The 26063-nt window shown below is 49.7% G+C and overlaps 1 protein-coding gene and 1 long non-coding RNA gene across 4 annotated transcripts; both read right to left on the bottom strand.

Moving 5' to 3' along the window:
• Positions 1 to 9811: 9811 nt before the first annotated feature.
• On the bottom strand, positions 9812 to 16106 carry LTBR (lymphotoxin beta receptor). Of its 2 annotated transcripts, XM_082349828.1 has the most exons (10): positions 15768 to 16101; positions 15533 to 15629; positions 15155 to 15280; positions 14919 to 15071; positions 14476 to 14572; positions 14250 to 14341; positions 12216 to 12323; positions 11879 to 11904; positions 11055 to 11283; positions 9812 to 10721 (listed from the first exon to the last, which is right to left on the bottom strand). In XM_082349828.1, exons 1-10 carry the CDS (start codon positions 15861 to 15863, stop codon positions 10480 to 10482), a joined length of 1266 nt encoding a protein of 421 aa, XP_082205954.1. In that variant the 5' UTR covers positions 15864 to 16101; the 3' UTR covers positions 9812 to 10479. The 2 variants fall into 2 exon arrangements, with proteins under 2 accessions (XP_082205954.1, XP_082205955.1); XM_082349829.1 differs by lacking the exon at positions 11055 to 11283 and having other exon boundaries at positions 10547 to 10721; positions 15768 to 16106.
• Positions 16107 to 23511: 7405 nt separating this feature from the next.
• LOC309609016 lies at positions 23512 to 25925 on the bottom strand. Of its 2 annotated transcripts, none has more exons than XR_014233195.1 (2): positions 25132 to 25925; positions 23512 to 24686 (listed from the first exon to the last, which is right to left on the bottom strand). It is a non-coding gene; the product is annotated as an uncharacterized lncRNA (long non-coding RNA). The 2 variants fall into 2 exon arrangements; XR_014233196.1 differs by having other exon boundaries at positions 25720 to 25925.
• Between the last annotated feature and the right edge of the window lie 138 nt (positions 25926 to 26063).

The raw sequence follows: 26063 nt of genomic DNA, 5'->3' as shown, positions 1-26063 counted from the left end.
ATCAGCAAAGGGTAGCTTTTTCCCAGACCGAACTCTGGATATTCCTCACAAACTCTCAGTATTTACAGTCTAGACGTCCTCTTGCCATAGTTGCTTCTCCACGTGTTCTTACTGATAAGCCCCCAGAGGGGCCCCTCAGCAGCTGAGCTGAGTGGTTATCAAAGACAATAGATGAGAGGTTGACATCCTGACACAACATACTTCATTCTTACATCAAAACAACTTTATTTCTTTTTAAATTAATTAATTCATTAATTTTTGGCTGCTTTGGGTCTTCGTTGCTGTGCGCAGGCTTTCTCTAGTTGTGGCGAGTGGGGGCTACTCTTCGTTGTGGAGCATGGGCTTCTCATTGCGGTGGCTTCTCTTGTTGTGGAGCACGAGCTCTAGGCTCGTGGGCTCAGTCGTTGTGGCTCCCGGGTTCTAGAGCGCAGGCTCAGTAGTTGTGGCGCATGGGCTTAGTTGCTCCATGTCATGTGGGATCTTCCTGGACCAGGGCTTGAACCCGTGTCCCCTGCCTTGGCAGGCGTATTCTTATCCACTGCACCACCAGGGAAGCCCTGGCCTGACTTTCTGACTCCATCTGGAATCACTTTCCTCTCCAGCCACCAGATTTTAGCCTAGACTTACAGGTGCCTAATTCCTCTCATGTCCCAAGGGCCAAGGGCCTTTGCACTAGCTGTTCCCTCTGTCTGCAACATCCTTCCTCGTGCTCTTCAGCTCAGATGTCACCTCCTCAAGAAGGACTTCCATGATCACTCAATCTCAAGTAGCTATAGGGTGACTGTCACTTTCCCTATTTCAGTTTGCAGTATGATACTTATTGTTCCTTATTTATTTATTTTCATTATCTGCCTCATCTCATGAGAGAAGAACTCTTTTTTTTTCAGTTCAGAAGGAAAGGTTTATTCTTTGATCGAAGAGTGGAGAGGTGTGAGCTCCTGCTCTAGAGGACACACTATCCCCCGGAACTTTGTCATTTTAGCTCTGTATCTTCGATACCCAGAACAGTGCTTAGCACACAGTAGGTGCTCAGTGGGTAAATATTTGAGATTTAATGCATGAATGAATACCTCCATGCCCGAGCTCTTTCTGCCATGACAGTTGCCTTCCCAGCTGTTGGCAACCACAGGCTCCTTGAATCAGGTTTCTCCACAGACCACTTAGAGTCGGTCTGTTCAGAACAGTAGCCGCTAGCCACACATAGCTATTTAAATATGAAATTAAACTGAAGTAAAATTTCCGTTCCTCCACACTAATCACACTTCAAGTGTTTGTCAGCCATGTGTGTCCAGAGGCTACCATATTGGACAACGCAGATAATACTTTTTATCATAACAGAAAGTTCTATTGGACAATGCTGATAGACCTCTATGAATAGGACTAACCCCAAAGGGAAGGTTTCGGCCTGAAGCAGGATTGCCTTTTGGAGTCTTGTTGCTCTGAAACGGCTTCTGTATAAACCATCCTATTTGACTAATAAGCCATTTTATCGAACAGGTGTTTTGAGGGTCACTTCATGATGTGAGGACCTCAGAGGTATGCTACTTGGAACGAGTAACTCTTTTCATGGTAAGTACATAAAAGTGAACAGGTGCCTGGAAGAAGATCTCTTAACATAGAACCATATGACTTTGTGCTAAGAAGTGTGATGGGGGATGACTTAAGAATGGGTTGGGGAGGGTGAGTGGGCGGCAGTCCTAGATATTAAACTAAATTAACTCTAAAGTATAATTCCTTTAGGATGGATTGTTACATCAGAAATGCCTTCAGGATGGACCTGGAGACTGTCACACAGAGTGAAGTAGGTCAGAAAGAGAAAAACAAATATCGTATATTAATGCATATATGTGGAATCTAGAAAAATGGTACAGATGAGCCTATCTGCAAAGCAGAAATAGAGATACAGACGTAGAGAACAAACATGTGGACACCAAGGGGGGAAAGGGAGGGGTGGGATGAATTGGGAGATTGGGATTGACGTATATACACTACTATGTATAAAACAGATAACTAATGAGAACCTGCAGTATAGCGCAGGGAACTCTACTCAGTGCTCTGTGGTGACCTAAATGGGAAGGAAATCCAAAAAAGAGGGGATATCTGTATACATATAGCTAATTCACTTCGCTGTACAGCAGAAACTAATACAACATTGTAAAGCAACTATACCCCAATATAAATAAATAAATAAATAAATAAAACCAGAAAAAAAAAAGAAATGCCTTCAGCTACGAGACCAATAATGTAGACCAAGCTCACGTATTAAAATATGAAATAAAATTTAGCAAACAGAATCCCAGAGCTACATTAAAAGAATACTTCAAGATCAAGTGTGGTTTATTCCAGAAAGTAAAGATAGTTTAGTATTAGGAAACTGATTTATGTAATTCATCAGATTAATAGAATTAAGGGGAAAAGTAGTGTAATTGTCTTTGTAGATGCTCAAAAGACATTTGTTTTCTTCTCATAAAAACTCAATATCCATTGTTAATTTAAAAACTCAGTGAAATGGTAAGAGATGGATATTTCCTTAGCATAATAAAATAAATATATCAGGGCTTCCCTGGTGGCGCAGTGGTTGGGAGTCTGCCTGCCAATGCAGGGGACACGGGTTCGAGCCCTGGTCTGGGAAGATCCCACATGCCGCGGAGCAACTAGGCCCGTGAGCCACAACTACTGAGCCTGCGCGTCTGGAGCCTGTGCTCCGCAACAAGAGAGGCCGCGATAGTGAGAGGCCCACGCACCGCGATGAAGAGTGGCCCGCACTTGCTGCAACTAGAGAAAGCCCTCGCACAGAAATGAAGACCCAACACAGCTGTAAATAAATAAATAAATTAATTAATTAATTAATTTAAAAATAAATAAATAAATAAATCTATTTCAACTCCTGCTTAATAGGGACATAATGAAAATATTTCCATTAAAATCAGGATCAAGACAGCGATGTCCATTAATGCCATTACTACTCAACATTCTTCTGGAGGTATTAGGTGATGCATTTAGACAAGATTAAAATATATTAGAAGCATAAAATTAGACAGCAGAGGTTAATTTCACATTTTTTATAGTTGATAATCTAAGAGAATCAACTGAAAACCTATTTTAGTTGATAAGAGAATTCAGTAGGTGGCTGGGTGAAAAGACAGAAATAAATTCCATTTCTAAGGCACTTACAAAGATGAAACATCTAGGAATGAATTTAAGAGATACTCAAGATCTATATTTTAAAAACATTAAACACTGAAATACTACTGAGAGACATAAAAGGAATCAACAAATAGAAAGGCATATCATGTTCTCGAAAGACTAGCACCAGAAAGACATGAGGGAGTTTTTTTTTCTTTTCTTTTCTACTAGATAAACTGATGTTCATGTGGAAAAACAAATAAGAAAATATGGCTGGGACAATTTTGAAAAAGGAGGTTAAAAGGAGCCCCATAGATATTAAGATATAAAGCTAAAATATATAATTGGAAGACTGTAGTGCTAGCAAATTAAAAAGCCAGATCTAAGAAAGAGAATTGAAAATCCAGAATTAAATTCAAATTCACACACAAATTTAGTTTATGATAATGGTAGTGTTTTAAATTAGTGAAGAAAAAATCATTGTTCGGGCTTCCCTGGTGGCGCAGTGATTGGGAATCCGCCTGCCAATGCAGGGGACACGGGTTCGAGCCCTGGTCTGGGAAGATCCCACATGCCGCGGAGCAACTAAGCCCGTGAGCCACAATTACTGAGCCTGCGCGTCTGGAGCCTGTGCTCCGCAACAAGAGAGGCCGCGATAGTGAGAGGCCCGTGCACCGCGATGAAGAGTGGCCCCCACTTGCCACAACTAGCGAAAGCCCTCACACAGAAACGAAGACCCAAAACAGCCATAAATAAATAAATAAATAAATAAATTAATTAATTAAAAAAATCATTGTTCAATAGATGATTTGGGGGATAACAAGATAATATTTCATAATTATCCAGAAGAAAAATGGTAAGAGAAATGAACGGTTAGTGGAAAATAAATTACAAATGACTCTTTAACATATGAAAGTTAAAGAGTCACAATGAAATGAAAAACTTTACTCACAATAAAAAAATGCAAATAAAAATGACATTGAGATACCATTTTTCACCTTTCAGATTGGCAAAGATTAAAATGTTTGCTAGCACACCAAGGTTGGTATTTGTGTATGAAAATGGCACTTATAAACTGCTGATGTTCAATCTCTATGGAGGGCAATTTGGCAATATTTATCAAAATAAAGTATATATATCTTTTGACCCCCAATTTTATTTCTAGCAAATTTTTAACAGCAATACTTCCACATGTGCAAAACAACATAGGTTATTGTAGAATTGTTTTTAATAGTCAAGATTGGAAATTAATTAAAAATCATCCAAAGGATCTAGTTAAATGGTGCAGATATTGGGATCCCATACAATGAGATACTATGAAGATATAAAAATTAAGGAGGACGTTTTGATACTGGTACGGAATTATGGCCAAGTTATTTTGATAAATGAAAAAGGCAAAAGGAAAAATATGCAAAGAATTTGCTACCATTTGCAGAAAAAAAGGAGGAAGTTATATATGTGTATATATTTGCTTGAATATGCATAAATCAATAACAATAACAATAACATTGGTTGCTTCCAGGGAGGGGACACCTTGCTGGTTGAGGGGCAGTAGTGAAAGAGAAACATTTCACTGTTTACTCTTTGATACTTTTTGAATTTTGAGCCATGTGAATAAATTACCTACCCCAAAAGAGGAAATAAAGTTAAAACTAAAAAAGAAAAGGAAAACTTGACTTATTGTGATTTACACATATGGAGGTTTGCTTTTTCTCTCACAAACGGAAGCCCAGAAGTAGGTGTTCACTGACTGTTGGTTCAGCTGCTCAATGATGCCTCACAAGCCAAGCTCTTTCTTTTCTTCCAGGACTTCCATCCTCAGAGAATTGGCTTTTTATCTCCATGGCTTTTCTTCATGATAGCAAGATGGCTGCCACAGTGCAGGCATCATGTCCTCACACAAACATCCCCCAGACAAGAAAGAAGAGACAAGGAAAGCCAAAAACTTTCTCCTGATGATACTTTTTGTCCTGAGAAGGAAGACTTCCCTGTCCATGTCATTGGCCAGAATGGATCCCATGCTTATCCCAAACCAATTCCTAGCAAAGGGTAATGGGTTTACTGGCCCTTGAAATTGGGGAAAAGGCCTCCCCTCCTGATATCAAGGAATCTTTGTCCTAGTACAGAAATAGTGTTCTGTTCCTAGGAAAGGGGCAGAAGTCTGTTGGGTGGATAGTAGACAGAGTCCACTCAGCTGTCAATGTGAACCACTCCATCTTTTGAAAAGAGAAATTCTTAATTACCCCAAGACCACATACCGCCATATCTCCCGTTGCACTGCCCTACACTCGATTTCGTCCATCTCCCTTGTGGACTGCGGCCTTAGCCTCGCACTGGCCTCCTGCACCCATGTTGACATTGGCTGGACTCAGTGTTGGCTTTCAGGCCACCCTGCGTCACATGCATGACCGTGGCCTGCTCGGTGACCAGGACGTGCACGGCCCAGTGTCCGGCCCTCTGAGGCGCCCACCCGACTCGCCCCCAGCCCGCCCGCCCACCTCTTGGGCCGAGGCCGTGGTCAGGCCTAGCCGGACACCAACCGAACCGTGTCTGACTTCGACGCCTTCTACCAGGCATGACAGCGACAGAGAACAGATGGGGCCAAGAAGGGCTTCTCCTGGGACAAGACCCGAGATACGCTTTCGTCTTTGTTCTGCTCACAATCTTCATCATCATGGACTTTTTTTCTTAATCGCAGAGCAGAGGGAAGGCGAGCAGCCCCCAGCCAGCATCCCCTACCCCCAAGAAAATGGCCTTGCCTGTCATCTTGAACCCGTTGTCTTCCATTGGCTACCTCTGCTGGGGTCCGAAGGAACTGCTCTCCCCTTCTTGTTCCCCAGCCGGCCAGCTTAGCCATTGACCCCTCTGGTCCAGGAAAGGAGGCTTTTCCATGCCTGAGAAAGAGGCCCCAGTGAAGCATCCCCAAAACCCGAGAGTGAGGGGTTTCCTGGAGGCTCTGGGGTGCCTGCTTCCAGATGTGGTCACTTTCTGGAACACTTGCTCTGGCTTCCTTGTAAAGCCCTGAGCAAGACTCGTCTGCTCCTGCCCCACGTGTGTAGCGTGGGGTCCTCTAACCCTGAAACGTGCAACGTGACCAGTTGTGGCTGCCAAAAGAAAAATTCTGGAGTGGTATGAAACTCTTCTTTCTGTGAGTTCCTCAAGCCGCGGATGAGACCTATTGTAAGGTAAGGATGTGATCTGTGGGGACCTGGCCATTCTTCGGTGGTCAGCCCCAGACCCCACTCCCCCTTCTGTTGGTGGCGTGTGGGAGTGGGAAAGAAAGCAAGGTCATGAGCATAAGGAATAAGGCTTCCTGTGCCCACGCTTATCTAGTGTATGACCTTGGAGAAGTTCCTCTGTGGGCATGATGGCAGAGGAACAAGTCGTTTGCTCTCTTGAGGTCTGCCACACTTATTATCCATGTTCTAACGGGCTCAGTGATTAAAATATGATGCCAGTAGAGTCAGGTTTATCCTTGGGACAGTGTGCCTGGCACCTGGTCATCCCTTGACCAGCCGGACTCATCACTAACTGTGCAGCCCATCCCTTCCCAGAAATAGAACAACAAACCGGGAGTTTGAGTTGCCTGAATGTGGGCAGACCCTGCAAGCCAAGTCCTTGAAACATGGTGACTTGAGACTGTGGGAACTGGGGGAGTTTGAGTAGACAGGACTGCTGAAGGACACATGGTGGAAACTCACTTCCTTATTCAGAGCTAGTTGAGGATTTTTTTTTTAACCTCTATGCCTAATTGGTGCTTATCAGTGGGTCATCACTTGGCTAGAGGTGTGATAATCAGCTCTCTTAACCCTGAATCACTGCATGTGGGGTGTGAACTAGCTGTGAGATGGTAGGGACTCTAGTGTGTAGGCACTGTTGAGTGTAAAGCTGGGGTGGGATGGGGGGATAGAAAACCTTTGCAGGACATCTACTATAAGGGTGAGGGCCTAAGTCTAGGTTCTAAACAAAGCCAGAGGTGCTTTGCTACTATTAATACCAATTTCTGCACTCAGTCTTTTGTGTGAAATCCTTGTATAATTGGGGATAAACCCATAGCTAGTTCAACTTGGTCTGGGAACCATTCTGTTTTCTCTAGCCTTGGAGGTTGGGGGCAAGCTCTTAGTCATGGCTTTACAGTGACCATATGATTCAGTAGTAAAGATTTAAGCCCACTCTGGTTCAGACATGCTGGGCTCAGCGAGCCTTAGTTTGGGTGGAAGGGCATATGTACTTTAAAAAGGAACATTTAATGCTATTGTGTTTCATATTTGGAAAACAGGAGGGAAAGTCTGTTCTTTTCAAAACACAAACTACAGGAAGTGAAGCTTAGTAAAACGTACAGAGAGTAGTGATTCTCAACCAAGGAGTTGCGGCATAACAGAGTGTCCCTGGGGCAAGATTCTATCAAAGTTTCCATCAAATGGGGTTGGGGTTCTTTGGGGGTTTATTTGTAAAAGCACTAGTGGTCTGTGATATCTGGACGTTTCTCATGGGCTCTTTGACACAGACCTCTCAAGTTTGTTTTCTCTCAGTGAAGGTCACAGCCAAGAACATTCCTTGGGCCCCAGGACATGGAGGTAGATAGAAAATCCCAGAAGGTCTGGGGTGGGGGATGGGGTCCAGACTCTGTGAAACTTCTAGAACATTCCATGCAATTCCAAACAGGGTAGACAATAAAGTTTATAAACCATCCAAAAAAAAAGAAAAGACTAGCTGGATTCAGACTTAATTACCCCATTATTAACTACCATTTTATCCGGTAGTTTCATTAGCATCATTTCCTTAAAAAAATTTCCCTCCTTTTATTTTGTTGAAAAAGAAAAGTATAAATTTTTTTTTTTTTTTAATCTAAACACCTTGGAACAATGATTAAGGAATCACGTTGTCTAGTGCTAGGATATGGCAAGAGCAGGAGGATTTAACTCTCTAAAAATACAGCTCACATTATTTACTTCTCAAAAAAGGAAGTTGGATTTAGTACTTTCAAGGTCAACCTTAAATAACCCATCCGTATCCAACCTTGAATAACCCTCCCCACCTTGAAGGGTCCCAGCAACAGAGTCATAACATCAGACCCAGATGGTGGCCTTTTATGGAAGGAGCAGTCAGCTGGCAGCAGCTCCCCTCACAATCCTTCAACCTAAGACCGAGCAGCATGGTAGATAAATTCTGGGGGCCCAAACATTTACAAACAATAAGAGAGCTTGAAAGATTTAAAGTTCTTTTTGGGGAAAAAAGAAAATACAGGCATATTCGGAGATGTTGCAAGTTCCGGCCCAGACCACTACAATAAATCGAATCACACGAATTTTTGAGTTTCCCACTGCATCTAAAAATTATACATATATGTAGTCTATTAAGTGTGCAATAATAGCATTATGTCTAAAAACCAATGTACATAGCTTCATTTAAAAATACTTTATTGCTGAAAAATGCTAACCATCATCAATAATGCAGGGTTGCCACAATTCGTAAAAAAACAAACAGAAAACCCCACACAATACAGCGAGGTACGCCTGCAAGATAAGAAGAAATAAAGTAAAAGTCACAAGTGCTCCTTCTGGGTTGAAGGAGGCCGGCCTCTATCTCTTCACCAACAGAATGTGAACTTGGCCTCTAAATTTATGTCAATTTATGTCTAAAGTGTGTATCTTTCCCTTCATCCAACCTTGCCAAATACTTTTGCACTTTGCCTTGAGCCTGGGGGTTTGAGAGTTGGCTGAGACATGATGCCGGTGGGACATGCAGGAGGTCTGATGACTTCAGAAAACCAGCCCATTTTACCCGTTCAGAGAAACTCTCTTTTTACCCAACAGGCCTCTAGAGCCAGCCTAATGGGGGGTGGGGGCGCATCACAGCCATGTGCAGCTGAACTGGGCAAGTGACTTACCCTCTCTGAGCCTCAGTTTCCTCATTTGTTAAATGGGAAGAATCATCATACCTACCTCCTGGGGGGGTTGTGCAGGTTGCATAAGGTCACGTTGCACAGCATTGAGAACACTGCCTGCCACGTTGTCAGCGATTGCTGGCCAATACTGTCATCACCTGAATTCCATATCCTGGCCTCTCACACAAATACCTTGTGGGATTATATTTTACAGTTTTGACCTGTGCCTTTTGACATGGCCCCAGTGGAATAGCGTTCCTCTGTAAATCCCAAGGGACTTCCCTAGCGGTCCAGGGGTTAAGACTCTGCACTTTCCTTTTATTTTTTTAATTTTTATAAATTTATTTATTTATTTATTTTTGGTTGTGTTGGATCTTCATTGCTGCGCACGGGCTTTCTTTTAGTTGCGGCAAGCATGGGCTACTCTTCGTTGCGGTGCGCGGGCTTCTCATTGTCATGGCTTCTCTTGTTGCAGAACATGGGCTCTAGGCGCACGGGCTTCAGTAGTCGTGGCACGTGGGCTCAGTAGTTGTGGCTCGCAAGCTCTAGAGCTCGGGCTCAGTAGTTGTGGTGCACGGGCTTTGTTGCTCCGCGGCATGTGGGATCTTCCCAGACCAGGGCTCAAACCCCTGTCCCCTGCATTGGCAGGCGGATTCTTAAGCACTGCGCCACCAGGGAAGCCCAAGACTCCACACTTACAAATGCATAGGTTCGATCCCTGGTCAGGGAACTAGAATCCCACATGCCGTGTGGCACGGCCAAAAAAAAAAAAAAAAAAAATCCCAAGGAAATCAATGATCTAGGTCTCAGTCTCCTCTTTATTTGCATGTGGTTACAACTCATAAATACACTCACCGTTTTCCTCCCCCTCCAAAACTCTCCCTTATACATAGAACCCCACCCAAGCCCCTGGTTATAAGGATTCCCTTTCCTGTCTAGAAGGGGAGGGTGGTCCTCCTTGTCACTCCATCTTCATGTAGGGTCTCCCTCAGTCCATGTGAAGTGTGGGCCCTCGAAGGGCCTCTGAAGCTTGGGGATAATGAGCACCACGAATCCGCCAGAGGTCCCGGCCGTGCCCTTGAGCGACCACGTGGCTGGTTCCCTTCTGTGCCATGCTTGGGGTACAGATGCCAGGGGGGCAGCAGTTAGCGTCACATGTCCTGTCCGTGCCTGAGGCCGAGCTGGTGCTGCCCCAGTGGGCAGGGGGTCTGCAGTGGAGTCCCGGGCCTGCTCAGGCGGTGGTGAGAGTCCTGCAGGGACACCATTCCCAGCCAGTGCTGGCCCTGCTCTCAGAGACGCGTCTGAGGCCCGGCCCCTCGGGGTCCAGCTCTCGGGGCCCCACCCAGGCCCTTGGTCAGTCCTGTGCGGGGAGGGCAGCCTCGAGGAGGAGGCGCTCTCAGGCCTCCCTTCTCCTGGCTTCTCCAGACAACATCAGGCGTGGGTGACGAATTGGGTCCTTGGTCCCGTTAGAGGGTGTGGCACCCCAGTGTCTCTGTCTCAGCCAGGTGCCAAGCTTTGCCATCCTCCTGGTAGGGTGTGGAGAGCCCGGGAGGGCTAGGGGCACCCTCTTCAGGGATGGGGTACGGAGGCTCTGGGGGAGCGGGGGGGTCTCCGGGGCCCCGTGCTCCCCCCAATACCGGCCCGTTGTAGATGTAGATGTTGCCGGTGACAGTCACTGACCCGCCGGTGACGTGAATGCCATTGGTGCCTGTGGGAAGGAAGGCGGAGTGAGAGGGGTGAGGGGCAAGTTTGAGAGGAAGGCCTGTGTACCCCCAGCATCAGACCCCAGCTTCCCCAGGGCCCCTATCCGCCATCTCCCCTTCCGCTCTGTCCCCCTCCATCGGCGTTCTTGAGCTCTGTGTTCATTCTCCGGTTTCTTGGTTCTCAGTCTCTTCCCTTCTCTGTCGTCGGGACACTCTGGCTGCTGGAGCCTCCTCTTGCACCCGGTTTAGTCTCCTCATTTCTGCCTGGCTCACACTCTCTCCCCCTGCCCACCCTCCCTCCCCACCCACTCTGCTCCCTGCGCCTGCCCCAGGCTCACCGTGGGCCACCTGGCCTTGCTCTGGGAGCTCAGCCTCCAGCTCCCTGGCCTGGCTCAGAGGACTCTGCTGTTGTAGCGCCTCTTCCTCCAAACCTGGGGTCGCTGGGACCCCGGCCGAGGCTGGGGTCAAGTCTCCAGAGGTGGGCAGAAGTGGCTCTACCAGGTCAGGGTACTGTGGGTTGACCCTCGGGGGCTCCCAGCTTCCTTCAGCAGTATTTGATTCCTCTCCCTGCAGGACAGAGGCCGAGAACCAAGCAATGACGTGGGCCTCAGACCCCATCTTTCTTTAATTCCTCCCCCCTCCCCACCCCATGCTTAGGCGGCTCAGCGCCCTCTTCCGCTCCTCATCAGGCTCCCTGCCTCAGGGCCTTTGCACTTGATGTTTCCTCTTCCTGGAGCTCCTGGAGCACTTTCCCCGATACATCCCGACAGCTGGCTCCCTGTTTTCTTCAGCTCTCTGCTCAAATATCAGCTGATCACAGAGGCCCTCTCTGTCCACTCTAAGATAATACACCCCCATCTATTGCCACTGTCACTGTCGCCCTACCATGCTTTATTTAGCAATTATCACTACCTGAGGTACAGCTGTCTAAATTTATTCTGGCTCCACTGGTTTGTAACTCTGGGAGGACAGACAGTTTGCTTTGCTCACTGCTGTTTCCACTGTGCCTTGAACAGTGCCTGGCACACCGTGTGCTCGATAAAATTATTAGTTGAATGAATGAATGGTTGTTGAAGCTGCAGACTCTTTTCCTGCCTGCCCCCCCACCTGGTTCACCTGTCCCGCTGCCCCTCCTTGCTGCCTCCTCAGCCTTCCCCATTACCTCTGGATGCCTCTTGAGCAGGGATCCTGCAATAGAAAATGAAACGGCAGGCCTCAGTCCCCCAGGCTTTCCCCCTCCACACATGCCATGATATGGCACTGCCCACCCTGGGCTCCCCAGAAAGATCAGGTTATCATTACCCTTATCTCCAGCCTCAGAATGGGGGGCTGGATGGAGGTGACGTCTATGTGGGGGGCAGGTGTTGGGCGTCTTGAGGGTGTGAAGGTGCAGAAGGGTCATCCCTGGGGGAGCCGAATATTCCCTCCAGCCCCCCTCCCCCATCTAGGTAGGCACAGACCCAGGCCTGCATCCCTGCCTGCCCCCTGCTCCTTCCTACCCAGCTTTCTGCAGAGAGAGGGGTGGCTCTTCCAGGTGCAGGCGAGCACAGTGGTGAGGAGCAGAAAGGAGACCAGCGGCAACAAGACGGCCAGCACCAGCATCGTTCCTGCAGGACAGCAGACAGGACGGGGCGTGAGGACCCGAGCAGGCTGGGGGTTGGGCAGCTAAGGAAGAGCTCTCCAGTTCTCCGGCCACCCAGACAGAAAAGGGGGAGCAGCTTTCCCCTTCCAGTCCCACAACAGTTCCTAAAGGAGGAGTTGGAGAAACTTCCCTCGGGTTACAGAGAAGGGGCACTAAGCCTGACTACGGGGGGACCTCCTGACAGCCAGCAGAAACTCTGCCGCGGATGGAGATGTTCGGGGTGGGTGCGGGTGGCCACCGGCACGGGGGCAGCCTTGTGGGTGAGGACAGGCACTTGCAGGGGCTGAAGGTGGGAGTGGGAAGCAATAAGGGAGGGTGGGGAGTCTGTAAGCAGACTCAGGCCACAGGGTAAAGTCACGTTTCTGCGGACTTGACCATCTTACAGAGAGACCCACAGCTGCGGGAGCTGAGGTTGTCCTTCTGCAGCTGTGGAGGTGTTTACGGGGGTGACGGAGCCGGGATCCTGGCTTCTGAACTCTGCCTGTGGCTGCCTGGCACAGGAGGGCTGCCCGGTCTCCACCCGCGGCTCAGGGCAGGTCCCGGGAGGGAGGGAAGCGGAGGCGGGGTTTCTCAGGTGCCCACGTGTAGCCATGGTAACTGCTGCCTTCCTACGGGCCTCATGCTGCCATCAACAGCATGGAGTCTACCATGCCCATCGCCTGTGTCACCTGTGCCTGAGGAAGATCGGGAGCACTTGGACATTTGCACACTGGGAGTTTGCCCTTTGTGATCCATCTAATTCCATGGCCTAAGGGAGTCCAGAATGGGAGGTGTGGGGAAAAATTAGACCCAGAGTCTTGGACACCTGGGTTCCTGCCCAGTTGTGTATTTTTCATATACAAAATGAGATTAGCTTACATACTCTCTAAAATTCCAGCTCTAAAATGCCAATTGTTTTTGATACACAGTTAAAAATTAATACGAGGATGTGGAAAATATTTATGATATAGTCGAATGAAAAATCAAGTTACAAACATTCAAATGACTGCACTTTTAGAAAAAAAATTATTTTTTTCTATTGCACAGAAAAATGTCTGGGAAGATATATTCAGAAGTGTTGAGTGGATATGCTAGGCGATGGTTCTGTGGGTGATGTTTAGTTTTGTTTATCTGAATTTTCTAATTTTCTGCAGTCTGCATGTATTATGGCATGGATTTTGGAGTAAGAGAGACTTAGAATAGGTCTTCATAACACCAGTTACCACGTGGATGATCTTGGGCAAGTCACCTAACCTCTCTGGGCCTCGGTTTCCTCATCTAGTCAGTGAGGATAGTAATAAGACTATTTCATAGGATCATTATGAGGGTTAAATGAGTTATTGAAAGTCAAGTGTTCACAGAGTGCCTGACGCACTAGCTCTCAATAAATGGAAGCTATGACTATAAATACTTGGTAATTTTTTAAAGTTAAGGAAATAAACTTTCCCCTGATTAATAACAACTACAGTCATTAGAAACATCCTGCAATCCTCTATTAGGCGAGGAAACCAATGACTCCACAGAAAAGACCAAGAAAGCATCAAGTGTAGAATCTTCTCTCGAATAACGGAGGGTGTAACCTACTACAGAGACTTCCAGTCTAGTGAATGGATTATGTGACGGTGGCACGTCCAAAACAATGACGGTGATGTCAGTTACAATTACATCTCCGTGTGGGCGTACTATTACATATAACTTATAAGTTGTGTGTAGGACATATAACTTAAAAAGTGTGTGTGTGTGTGTTTGTGTGTAATTAACCTGGCCCAGGGATACTCCAATTTCCCTTTGAGGAATGTTTCTTCTTGCCTCAATTCTGACTGGAAAGGATTCATCATTTTCCCGTTTTTTTAGATGGCTAGAATTAAGGCATCCTCCCAGATGCTCCCTGCCCCTGCCCCTGGCCCCTCACCTGGCATCTCGGAGGGCTCTGGCGGATTTCTGCAGTTGGTGTCAGACCGGGAGGTGCCTGGCGCTGCCTCTACGAGGCCCTGGTCCTCACACCTGTAGAGGAAAGCGCCCGGCTCAGGTGGGCTCCTGGCGGGAAGTGGGAGGCGGTCCGTGGAGGTGAGCAGTGGACGGGGCTGTCAGCGGCTGGGGCTGGGAGGGTGGGAGGAACACGGACCTGGCACCCTCACCTGGTGTGGGGCTGGCAGCGGGCGCTGGGGGAGGACGTGTTCTGGAAGTGCCCTGCCTTACAGGGGACACAGTTGCTGTTAGCCTTCCTGTCTTCATCTGGCAAGAGAAACGCATGGCCAGCCAGGGTGAGTGGGCAAAGGGGGCCCAGTTGTGGGCTTCCTTTACGCCCACTGGATGGCCCCCTCCCTGACCACCCACTGCAATCCGTAGTTTGCAGCATCTTTCCTGATCTCCGAATTGCCCGAGCTTCCTCCCAGGGCTGGGAGGACCCCCGAACCCTGCACCATCCCAGCTTCATTTCTCTGCAGGTCCCACCTGTGAGCCTTGCTCAGGCAGGGAGAAGAGGCCTGGGGCCTCACCATGGATACAACCCCATGCACCGTGCCCCCTTCAAGATCACCCGCCTCCTCCCCCCGCCCCTTTGCCCCCAGTGACCTCTGACCTTTGAGCTCGGCTTCAGTGCCAGGCGGGCAGTGGGAGAGTGACTCGCAGTGTACACACTCAGAGCCCCAAAAGACGCAGAACAGACCTGGCTGGCAGCGGCACTGGGTTTTGTGTTTGCTAGTGCAAGGCGTGATCTCCACGAAGCCCAGCACTGGTGAGGAGACGGAGGGCTCAGCAGAGGGGCTGCACTCCAGGAGACCCCAGCCCCCATCCCCGCCAGAACACCCCACTCACTCTGGTCACAGGGGCGGCACAGCTGGCAGATGGGGAGATGGTTCCAGTGCTCGTTGTAGGAATTTTCGGGGCACGTGGCACAAGTGGTGTCCTGGTCGGGGCCACATTCAGCTGAGACGTGTGTGCCTAGGATGTGAGCGGGGCAGTAAGAGTGTCAGGGGACTCGGGTTCCACCATCCCCTCTGCTGCTTGTTGTGTGACCCTGGGCCTGCCCCGGTGCCTACGCGGGAAGGATGGCCGGTGTTTCTCACTCTCTGCTTCTGCCAGTTGGTATTCCTGGAAGCTGGCGTCCACCTTCCGTCTGAGGCAGCGATGTGGGCTGGAGACCCCTGTAAGCCACCTCCCCGTCCCAGGCTTCCTCTGGCCCCCGCCTCTCACCTGGGGGGCAGCGGGAGCAGCAGACGTGATGCTTGGGCTCGTAGTACTCCTTTTCCTGGTCCCGGCAGGTTTGGTTCTCCGTGCGGTATGGGCGCACCTTCAAGGGGAGATGGGGTGGGGGGAGAATTATTCAAGAGTCAGCTGGGAAGGGCAGAGGGACTACAGAGAGGGCGGCCCAGACCCCTCTTCCCTAGCTAAGCCCACCCCCACCCGCTGGCCTGAGTCCCTCCCTCACCAGCTGGGGCTGGGATGCTGCCAGGAGACCCCAGAGGCCCAATATGAGCAGCCCCCAGGCCAGGCCGCAGGGGGAGGCGGTCCACGGCAGGCGCATGGCGGCCAGTCAGCCAGCCGAGCAGATGGGTGGAGGCCTGGGAGGAAGGTGGGAGGCCTGGACGTCCCGGGCAGTGGTGGCAGCAGCCTCCCGAGCCCAGAGGCTGGGACAGGACTCGGCCGACTTGCCCCCGGGGGCCAGAGCGGCCGGGCCTGGCCTGGCCTCCAGGGCTCCAGCCGGGCTCAGGAAGTGGGAGTGGAGCCGCCGGCGCGGGGCGGAGACAGGGAGCGCTGGGAGCCAAGGCAGCTGTCTGTCGCAATCGGGAAGAGGAACAGGCTTGGCTGCCCGAGGCAGGACGGGAGGGGGTGGCGGGGAAAGCACGTGAGGGCAGCGGGGCCGGAACCGGGCCTCCTCCCTCCTTTGGAGGCCTGACTGGAGAGGAGGACGCAGGGACAGGCCAGGCCCAGCCGCTGGGAAAGGGGTAGCAGACCCAGTGGACACTCCTGGGCTGGGCCCCCGGAAACCCAGCTGGGAACAGATGGAGTTCCAGACACAGCTGTGTCCAGCCAGCAGGACACCAGATCCGAAAAATGGATGGGCCTGGACCGTCAAACTTGGAGGGTGCAGAGACCCACGGAGAGCCTCGGCCAGCCAGACCAGCATCTGGGAACCAGAAGTCCTGGTTGGCAGACTGTCTGGACTCCTGGCTTCCCACCCTGTTGTGTGACTTTTTAAGATAAACTGCAAAGGAGTCACAAGCCAGCCAGCATCCCCTTCCCTGAGTCAACCCAGCCCACACCCACCTCAGTGGACACAGGTCACCTACGAGATTCTCCAGAGGAAGCAGCGGCCCCTGCTCCCCTGTCCTCAGAGAAGGCGGTGGTGCAGCATAGACCAAGTTCCCATGAGCAGGGCAGCCGGGCTGGGGCTGGGTGGCCACCACCCTCAGTCCCAGCCTCTCACCCAGGAGCCTTTGAATCCCTTTGAGCTGGAGGGAGCTGACAGCCCACCAGACCGGGCCCGTCACCTTAAGGATGAGGACACGGAGGCCAGGGTGCCATGTAGAGGAGACCAGGATTCCAGGGGGACTCGGTCTGGTCCTTGTCCCTTTTCTTCCCACCATTTCCCTGCAACCCATTAACAGTATCCCCGCCCTCCCGCACCCATGCCAGGGTGTCTGGTCTCCAAGTTCCTGTGCTCCTGGCTCACTCCCACTTGTCCTTGAGGGTCACCTGGGCTCTGGGAAGCACCTCCACCCCGGGCTTCCCAGCACCCCTGCAGACCACTCCCTGTGACCCGCTGCTTGTCATGCGCTGGCCGCTGGGCCTTGAGCTCGGCAACGGCCTGCCCCGGATCTGTAACTCTGGGCTCCCGGAGCTTCACACAGGGTCTGGCATGAACCGCGTGTCCAGTACATATTTATGGACTAAACCGATGATGCCTCGCCCACGTCACACAGCCAGTCCGTGGCAGAGCCAGCCTAGAGGCCGGGGCTCGAGATGTCTGTGTCCCAGCGCATTCCAGCAACCAGGCTCCCTCCTCGTGACTCAGGGGCGCCTCCCTCAGCATGACTGGCCGTCTGGAGAGAGATCACCTGGGCACCATCCCTGCCCACTCCTTGGAGGGCTCTGTTCACACATCCTAACCCTGGTTGGTCTGACTGGCTGGACAGGCTCCTGGGGGAAGAGTGGGAAGTCCAGGTCAGGGGCGTGCCCCTGGTGGGGGGCGGATCACAAAAGGGAGAATCAGCCTGCCTGAGCTGTAGACATCTCTCTCCTCTCCTGGTGCGGGCCTAGGACCCGCACTCTGCCGGTGAACATCCGAGGCTGCCTGGGGAGGGAGGAAGTGTCAGAATGGCACGCACTGCTCAGGTCAAGGAAATGGGGTCTGGGACTGGACACACCACTGAGCTCTTAAGTGCAGAAAGATCTGTGTGTGCACCTTAGATCCCTTTTTCTATTTTTTAACAAAATTTTTAAAATTGAAATTTAGTTGATTTACAATGTTGTATAGGTTTCAGGTGTACAGCAAGGTTATTCAGTTATATATATAACTGAACATATATTCAGTTATATGAAATATGAAACATACATATTTTCAGATTCTATTCCATTCTAGTTTATTATAAGATATTGAATACTATTCCCTGTGTTAGACAGTAAATCCTTGTTGCCTATATATTTTATATATAGTAGTGTGTATCTGTTAATCTCATATTCCTAATTTAGTCTTCCCCCATCTCTTTCCCCTTTGGTAACCATAAGTTTGTTTTCTATGTCTGTGAGTCTGTTTCTGTTTCGTATATAGATTCATTTGTATTATTTTTTAGATTTCCACATACAAGTGATATCGTATAATATTTGTCTTCCTCTGACTTACTCCACTTAGTATGACATTCTCTTGGTCCATCCATGTTGCTGCAAATGGCAACATTTCATTCTTTTTAATGGCTGAGTAATATTCTATTTTATATATATATCACATTCTTCTTAAACCAATTGTCTGTGGCTGACATTTGGGTTGTTTCTATGTCTTGGCTGTTGTAAATAGTGCTGCTATGAGCATTAGAGTTGCACGTATTTTTTTGAATTAGAGTTTTCGTCTTTTCTGGATCTATACCCAGGAGAGAGATTGCCAGATCATATGGTAGCTCTAGTTTTAGTTTTTTTAAGGAAACTCCATACTGTTTTCCATAGTGGCTGCACCAATTTATATTCCCACCAACAGTGTAAGAGGGTTCCCTTTTCTCCACATCCTCTCCAGCATTTATTATTTGTAGACTTTTAAAAAATTAAAAAATTAATTAATTAATTTTTTGGCTGTGTTGGGTCTTTGTTGCTGCGCACGGGCTTTCTCTAGTTGAGGCGAGCGGGGGCTACTCTTCGTTGCAGTGCACGGACTTCTCATTGCAGTGGCTTCTCTTTGTTGTGGAGCATGGGCTCTAGGCGCTCGGGCTTCAGTAGTTGTGGCACGCAGGCTCAGTAGTTGTGGCTCACAGGCTTAGTTGCTCCGTGGCATGTGGGATCTTCCCGAACCAGGGATCGAGCCCGTGTCCCCTGCACTGGCAGGCGGATTCTTAACCACTGAGCCACCAGGGAAGTCCCATTATTTGTAGACTTTTTGATGATGGACGACTGGTGTGAGGTGGTACCTTATAGTGGTTTTGATTTGCCTTTCTCTAATAACTAGCGATGTTGAGCATCTTTTCATGGGCCTGTTGGCCAACTGTATGTCTTTTTTGGAAAAAAGTCTATTTAGGTCTCTTTTTTAATTATCATTATGGAAATCATGCATAATTTATACATATGCAAAAGAGGAGACAATAGTACTGTGAACTCCCAGCCTCAACTCAGGCGGGTCTTATTTCTCCCATAGAACCCTCTCCTACTCTTCTAATCTTCTCTTAATTATTTTGAAGCAAATCCCAGACATATATCATTTCATTTGAAAATATTTTAAGATTTTACTCAAAAACAGGGACTCTTTTTCTTTTAATTGAAGTATAACCTATAAATAACGAAATGCATAAAGTACACTAATCCTATGTGTACAGATCAATGAATTTTCACTTTTGTGTATTCCCGTGTATCTCCCAGAATACTTCCAGCACCCCAAAATGTTCCTGCATGCCCTTTCCAGGCAAAGCTCCCTGCTTCACAGGTAAGCACCATCTCAGATCCTTTTAGCTTCAGCAGGCTGAAGTATATTCTTTCTGCTGCCAGCATGAGCTGTCACTTCAGCTTTCAAGGACTCTCTGGGTCCTATGGAAAGAGCCCTAAGATCTGGACTTTAATCTTGGCCCCATCACTTCACCTCTCTGGGCCTCTTTTTTTGTGCCAAATCAACTGCTGCTTTGCCTGCAGATCTGATCTGTTCTCCACCCTTCCCCTGCTCTGTTCTGTTCACTATTGGGAACTACATTTCCCAGAGTGCTTCCCTGTAGGCTCAGCCAATAGGAAGACAGGTGGGTGGAGGACAATTTGGTGGGAAGAGGGAAGAAGCCAGGCGGTTTCTATGCTTCTCTGCTTTCTGACACGGCGTGCAGCTGGTTGTATTGCTTCCTTCCATCCTTCCACTATCCCAGCCCCTGCCAGCAGCCCCCACTATTTAGTTTCTGCCAAATAGCTCTGGAGGCTTCTGGGTCTGTAAGGCTGCATTATAAGTTTGCCTTTCCAGCCCTAGAGATGTAGCTGCTTCCTGCTTTGCTGTTTTCTGGGTTGCCTTGCTGTCCCCCACTGGCTTCTCAGCATTTCCATCAACCATGTACCAATTCTCCGTGTTAAACTTCTTCCATTTGGAAGACTTAGAGTGTTTCCTCTTTCTGGACCCTGATGGACAAATCTCATCCATAAATGGTTATCGTGCCTGCCCAGCCTTCTCCGGGAGGATGAGGGGAGCCTCACAAGTCCATGAACTCCTCATGGGCAGACGTTGTCTCTGCTTCTTCCCTTTCGTGTTCTTCATCGGCTTCCTTGAGGTTTTGCTGATTTCCATGGGGCAACACCAGACCCCGACTGAGTACCCCATAGACCCCCAGAGTGTGTGGGAGTGAGGCTCTTCTCCAGGCCCTCTCCAGAGGGGGTTGCTGGGAGATCCTTCTTCCCAGAGGCCCATGAGGAATCCAAAAGGAGGGTTGATGGGAATGGATTCTTTTTTTTTTTTTTTGGTTTTTATTAGAGTATAGTTGATATACAATGTTGTGTTAGTTTCTGCTGTACAGCAAAGTGAATCAGTTATACATATACATATATCCACTCTTTTTTAGATTCTTTTCCCATATAGGTCATTACAGAGTACTGAGTAGAGTTCCCTGTGCTATCCAGTAGGTCCTTATTAGGTAGCTATTTTATATATAGTAGTGTGTGTATGTCAGTCCCAATCTCCCAATTTATCTCTCCCCCTCCTTTCCCCCTGTGGATTCTTCTAAATACTCTTCTTTCTCCCCTCTTCCCCATACTGCTCTCAGCCAACTGCTGTCCTTGAACAGGGTCTGGTATGCACTGAGAAATGTGTAATTGATGAGGGTCATCCTTCTCCAGAATATTTTCACTGGGGACAATCCCTCAGCCCAGTCGTCCTCAACTGGGGTGATTTTGCCCCCTTGAAGACATTTGGCAATATCTGGAGGAGTTTTTCATTGTCACAATTCAGGGGGTACTATTGGCATCTAGTCGGTAGAGGCCAGGGATGCTGTTAAACATCGTACAGTGCACAGGACATGGCCACAACGAAGAATTATCCAAGTGTCAATAGTGCCAAGGTTGAGAAATTCAGCCTTAATCCAAAGGAATAAACTTCAAAGGGTGAACTTCTAGGCATCGTGCCAGGTGACTGGACTAAGAGTGGCAGGGAGGGATTGTCTGGAACATTATTTTAAGTTAAAGACAAATTCATACTACATAAACGCAGGTAAAAGGACACTGTTTTCCACAGTGGGCAGCCCAGTGTGGAGAGGCTAATTAGCTCTAAGCAGTAAGAATAAAAAGTTACAATTACTTGAGTGACTCCTTTTTACCCTAGAAAGGATAGAGACTGAAATGAAAAGGTGAAGGAAATTTAGATAAATTAACAAACCACAAATTAATGGGTACTCAGAGGAAATTAGGATGTTGGATGTTTTGAGGATATCTTCATTTATTTTTTTAATTTTTAAAAAATTCATGGGACTTCCCTGGTGGTGCAGTGGTTCAGAATCCGCCTGCCAATGCAGGGGACACGGGTTTGAGCCCTGGTCTGGGAAGATCCCACATGCCGCGGAGCAACTAAGCCCGTGCGCCACAACTACTGAGCCTGTGCTCTGGAGCCCGCGAGCCACAACTACTGAAGCCCGCGGGCCTAGAGCCTGTGCTCCACGACAAGAGAAGCCACCGCAATGAGAAGTCCACACACCGCAAGGAAGAGTAGCCCCTGCTCGCCACAACTAGAGAAAGCCTGAGCACAGCAATGAAGACCCAACGCAGCCAAAAATCAGTTCTGTATTTCTCTACTTATAATGGTGACTTACGACTCCTATTTCTAGATAATGAAACAAATCTTTTTGTCCTGCCCAAGTGACTCCAAATTTACTCCTTTTTTACTAGCTTAATTGCTTTATCCTATGCATTTGGAGGTAAACTTCAAAGTGGGTAAGAGCAATCTTTAGAATTTAATTTGTATCTATGTTATACCTAGTATAGTGCTTCAGACAATAAACTGATTAAAATTGTTAATGGAAAAAAAAATGTACTCAAGTATAGTTGATTTACAATGTTGTGTTAGTTTCTGCTGTACAGCAAAGTGACTCAGTTATACACATATATACATTCTTTTCCATTATGGTTTATCACAGGATATTGAATATAGTTCCCTGTGCTCTATAGTAGGACTTTGCTGTTTATCCATCCTATGTATACTAGTTTGCATCTGCTAATCCCAAACTTCCAATCCATCCCTCCCCCACCACCACCCCTTGGAAACCACAAGTCTGTTCTCTATGTCTGTGAGTCTCTTTTGTAGATAAGTTCGTTTGTGTCAAATTTTAGATTTGAGGATACTTTCTCATAGCACATCACTCTCTGTCAAAGATATACCTTGAGTCTTACCCAAGATGCTAATTCTGCTGTCTTCTGCAGAGGGGGGGGGAGTCAACAAAGAGGGGCCACTAGACCCTGGGGCCACTGGCAATAAACCTAGTGCCTGTCTTCAGAGAACTCATAATATGATCCGTGCATACGGAAACACACACATCCACGGATGCACACACGCACACACTGAGATAAGAGTGTACAGCAGTGCGTGTTGGAGCGTGGGGGAGAAAGCGATCACTTCCACCATCTCCTGTCCCTGGGGAACAAGAGGCAGGAAGACCCCCCAAACTCACAACCCTCATTCCACTGCAGACCCTCTAGTCTCCCCTCTCTCCCTGCAGCCTTTGCACAGTTTATGGCCAAACTACAGGGTTAGAGGATGGCTGGTCCTGGGAGGGGGAAGGAAGGGCTGGGGCTCTGGGAGAGGCTGGGGGAGCTTCAAGGCAAGACCTACAAGGCCCCGATGCCCCCCAGAACAGGCCTCCACGTCTCTGGAAGTCAGGGAGCATCACTGAGCTTGGAAAGGGGAAGCTCAGCTCTCCATCTGGCCCCACCCCCAACTCCCAGGGTGATGTGGGCAAGTCACTTTGCTTCTGGGGCCTCAGTTCCCTGATGCATTAAGCAAGGGGCTAGATGCAGAGCCAGCTGGAAAGGGCTTTGGTGACCATCTGGGCTGCCTTACAACCCCACCCCCTTCCTTTCATTGAGAGCCCGGTGGCCCAGAGTGGTAAAGTGTCATTTTGTGTTTTTTTTACATTCTTTTTTTTTTTTTTTAATGTTCTTTTCCACTGTGGTTTTTCCCAGGAGAAACTGTCATTTTCTAAGGCACATAGTTTAAAAGCCAACATGGAAGTCATAGAATAATGCCTAGACCATGGTCCCATTTATGGAAAAAAACTATATATCTTGTTTTTAAAAAATACATGTAAGTTTATAAAAGCACCCAAAAAAGATACAGATGGACACAAATGACAGTGGCTCTCCTGGGCCAAGGGGTGGGAAAGGAATGGGACGGAGGGAGGCTTTTATTGTCCTGTAAACCTCTGTGTTGTTGGAAAATTGTGTTGTGAAAAAAAACGTGTTCAGGTATTTTTTTCTGCACCTTAAAAGATAAAATTTAAAACAGAGCCATGACACAAGTGCAGGTCTCAGATTTCTGTTTTTTTCACAACAACAAGCTTGCTCTGGCCCGATCCAGATCTGGAATGCTGCTGTCCCTAAGCTACTGCACCCTGGCAGGTGCTACAGGGACACTGCACTTTCTCTACGGCTCAGCCCAGGCCCAGGCCTCTCCATCCTGCTCACCCAGCCCTTGAGAGGAAAACGAAAACTATTTGCTGTGAGGCCTTGGGCCAGTGGTTGGATTTCAGGCACCAGCCGGCAAATAGAAAAGGCAGGGATGTGCCTCTCTGAACCTCTGAGATGGGACGAGCAGGGTGCTGCATACCCCACCTGTAGGTAGGATGTCCCTTGGGAAGGCGGGGACGGTAGAGAGAGCTTCTCACGGAGCCTGGGAGATAATCCAGGACCCTGATGGCTGGTCAATCCACGGACTCTCTGTGGGAGTGTGTGAGCCTTCCTGGTGTTCAAAACCAGGTGCAGGGGAGCCCCAGTTCCCCAAGAGTCTGTGGCTGGTCTCTCTTGGGGTGTGTGGCAAAAGCCCTAAGCAGACACCCCCCTGCCGAAGGAGAATTCGGCTCTTGTTCTTCACTCTACTGCTGTTTGGTTTTGTGTCCACAGAAAACGGGCTTATCTTTGCGGAGGGCAGTTTCTTCATCTGGAAAATAAAGAAAAAGCCAGCCTTTCCCTTCCGAGGGGAGTTGTCCCCTATACGTGTCAGGGAAGCAATGGGGCGCGTTTGGAATCCTGGTCGACAACAGCTCTCACTTTAAGAGGCCACAGGAGACGGGCGCAGACAGGGCTGTACCCTGAGCCCGCTTGTTCTGTAAGACCCAGCAGAGATGCCATCTTCTCCGGGAAGCCTTCCCGAGCCCCCTGGGTGAGTGCTTCTCCCTCCCTCCCCGCCGCCAGGCTAGCTCAGCACTTGGCCTCCGCAGCTGTCACTAGGATCCTTGTCTTATGCCGTCGGGGCCTGTCCTCTCCCACCCAGCTACATCAGTGCTCAGGCTGGGCCCCGGGGCAGGCGGGAGAAGCCAGTGGATGCCTCCTGCAGGGACACAGCGGCAGACCTCTCACCTGGCTGTGTGGTTTGGTCTCTTGTGCCTCCTGGGCCCTCTTTTTTGGGCCTCATTCTCTGATGCCTTCCCTCTTCACTTGGCGCTTCACTATTCTCTTGCTCGGTTGCTTGGGGCAGAGACTTTGGGGGAAAAACACAGCCCCACATTGAGCTTTTCCTTCCTTCCAGGGCTGGTGCGGCCTTGGGCCAGGCCCAGCCTCTTCCTCCGCATCTCCCTGCACGGCCCACATCCCTCCCTGTCTGCTCGGTGCCCCCTGTCCCTGAGCTCCCCGGGCTCCGGGGTTCTGCCCAAGTGCCCTGCCTGGCCCCTTCTCCGAGCACACATTCCTGCAACCCCGTGACCACAACTGGGGACATTACACATTCCTGGCCTGGCAGCCAGTGATGTAAAAAAGAACAGAATGTCCCAGGGCCCCGCCCAGCCCCCAGCTCCACCTGGGCCCCTCCCTGGGCTGGACAATGTAGGGTTGCTGGTGAGGAGTTATGAGGGAAGAGGCTGGACCAGCTCGGACAGGGAGAAATGTGCTCTGTGCCTGGTGCCAGGTGGGGCCGGAGGTGCTCCTACCTTAGTGAGCAGGGAGGGAGGTTGCAGACACCCTTTCTCCTTCCTCTCCAAGGCCCGGGGGTGAGGCTGACCCAGGGGTGCCTCTGGAGGGACTCCCCAGGGAGGGGCCCTGGCTCCTGGAAGCCCACGCAGGGGGGCCCTCCTGCTCTCCTTCAGGGGAGGGGCTCCTCTGGGGGCTGGCTCCCTCCTCCTCACCCCCCTTCTCTGCCTCTCCTCTGTCCCTCCCTCCCAGTCCCTCACCCTCTCCTGGTCCATCCACCTCCCTGCTCCTGCCTTCCCTGTTCTCCTGGTCTCCCCGCCTTAGTCTCACTCGTCCTAACTTGCCCTCTTTCCCATGCTTTGCCCTCCCGGCTTTGTGTTCAGGATCCTTCTCCTGGTTCGAGACCTCTGACCCTCCCCTGCCATTCTGTCTCCTGGTCTCCCTGCCTGCCAGCTCCCCACCACTCCGAGGCCCCGACTCTTCTCCCGCCACCTCTCGCCTTCCCTGTCCCCGTGCTCCCTCCCAGTCACCTGCCCTCAGGCGCCCTCCTCCCGCTGGAGAGCTCTCAGCTCCAGCTCCTCCTCTGCCCCTCCCCCTGCCCGGCTCACCTTTAATTGAGATGCTAATGAGGCTTCTGTCGCTTCCATCCCTGGCGGGCGGGCGGGCGGGCTCCCGGGCCGGGCTGCTGCACCTGTCAGGTGAGGGGGAGGAGAGGCCGGGCCGCCAGATCCAACTGGAAAGGAAGCAGTCCCAGTCCAGCCACAGCCTGGGAGTGGGGAGCAGGAGGCAGCCCAGGCCTCTCGGAGCCCTGCAGTCCCCGGGGCCAAGAGGCAGTCAGGCCACGGCCCGAGGTCAGGGCCAGAGACCGGAGGGAGGGGAGGAAAAGGAAGGGGTCAGGACCAGAGAGGCTGGCGCCCGGAGAGGAGACAGGCAAGGAAGGGAGTCGAGAGAC

This window comes from Balaenoptera borealis (genome assembly GCF_965194805.1).
Source record: "Balaenoptera borealis genome assembly, chromosome: 13".
NCBI lineage: Eukaryota > Metazoa > Chordata > Mammalia > Artiodactyla > Balaenopteridae > Balaenoptera > Balaenoptera borealis.
The sequence above is the reverse complement of the archived record's forward strand: the minus strand, read 5'-3'. Positions and strand labels throughout refer to the sequence as shown.

What these genes read in the sequence shown, in the direction of transcription:
- LTBR (XM_082349828.1), bottom strand. Translation starts at nt 15,863, where the DNA reads ATGCGCCTGCCGTGGACCGCCTCCCCCTGCGGCCTGGCCTGGGGGCTG. An exon ending in AGAGCCCTCCGAGATGCCAG is followed by an intron (nt 12,324 to 14,249) that starts GTGAGGGGCCAG and finishes GCTGTCCTGCAG; the next exon opens with GAACGATGCTGGTGCTGGCC. An exon ending in TGCTCAAGAGGCATCCAGAG is followed by an intron (nt 11,284 to 11,878) that starts GTAATGGGGAAG and finishes TCTGTCCTGCAG; the next exon opens with GGAGAGGAATCAAATACTGC.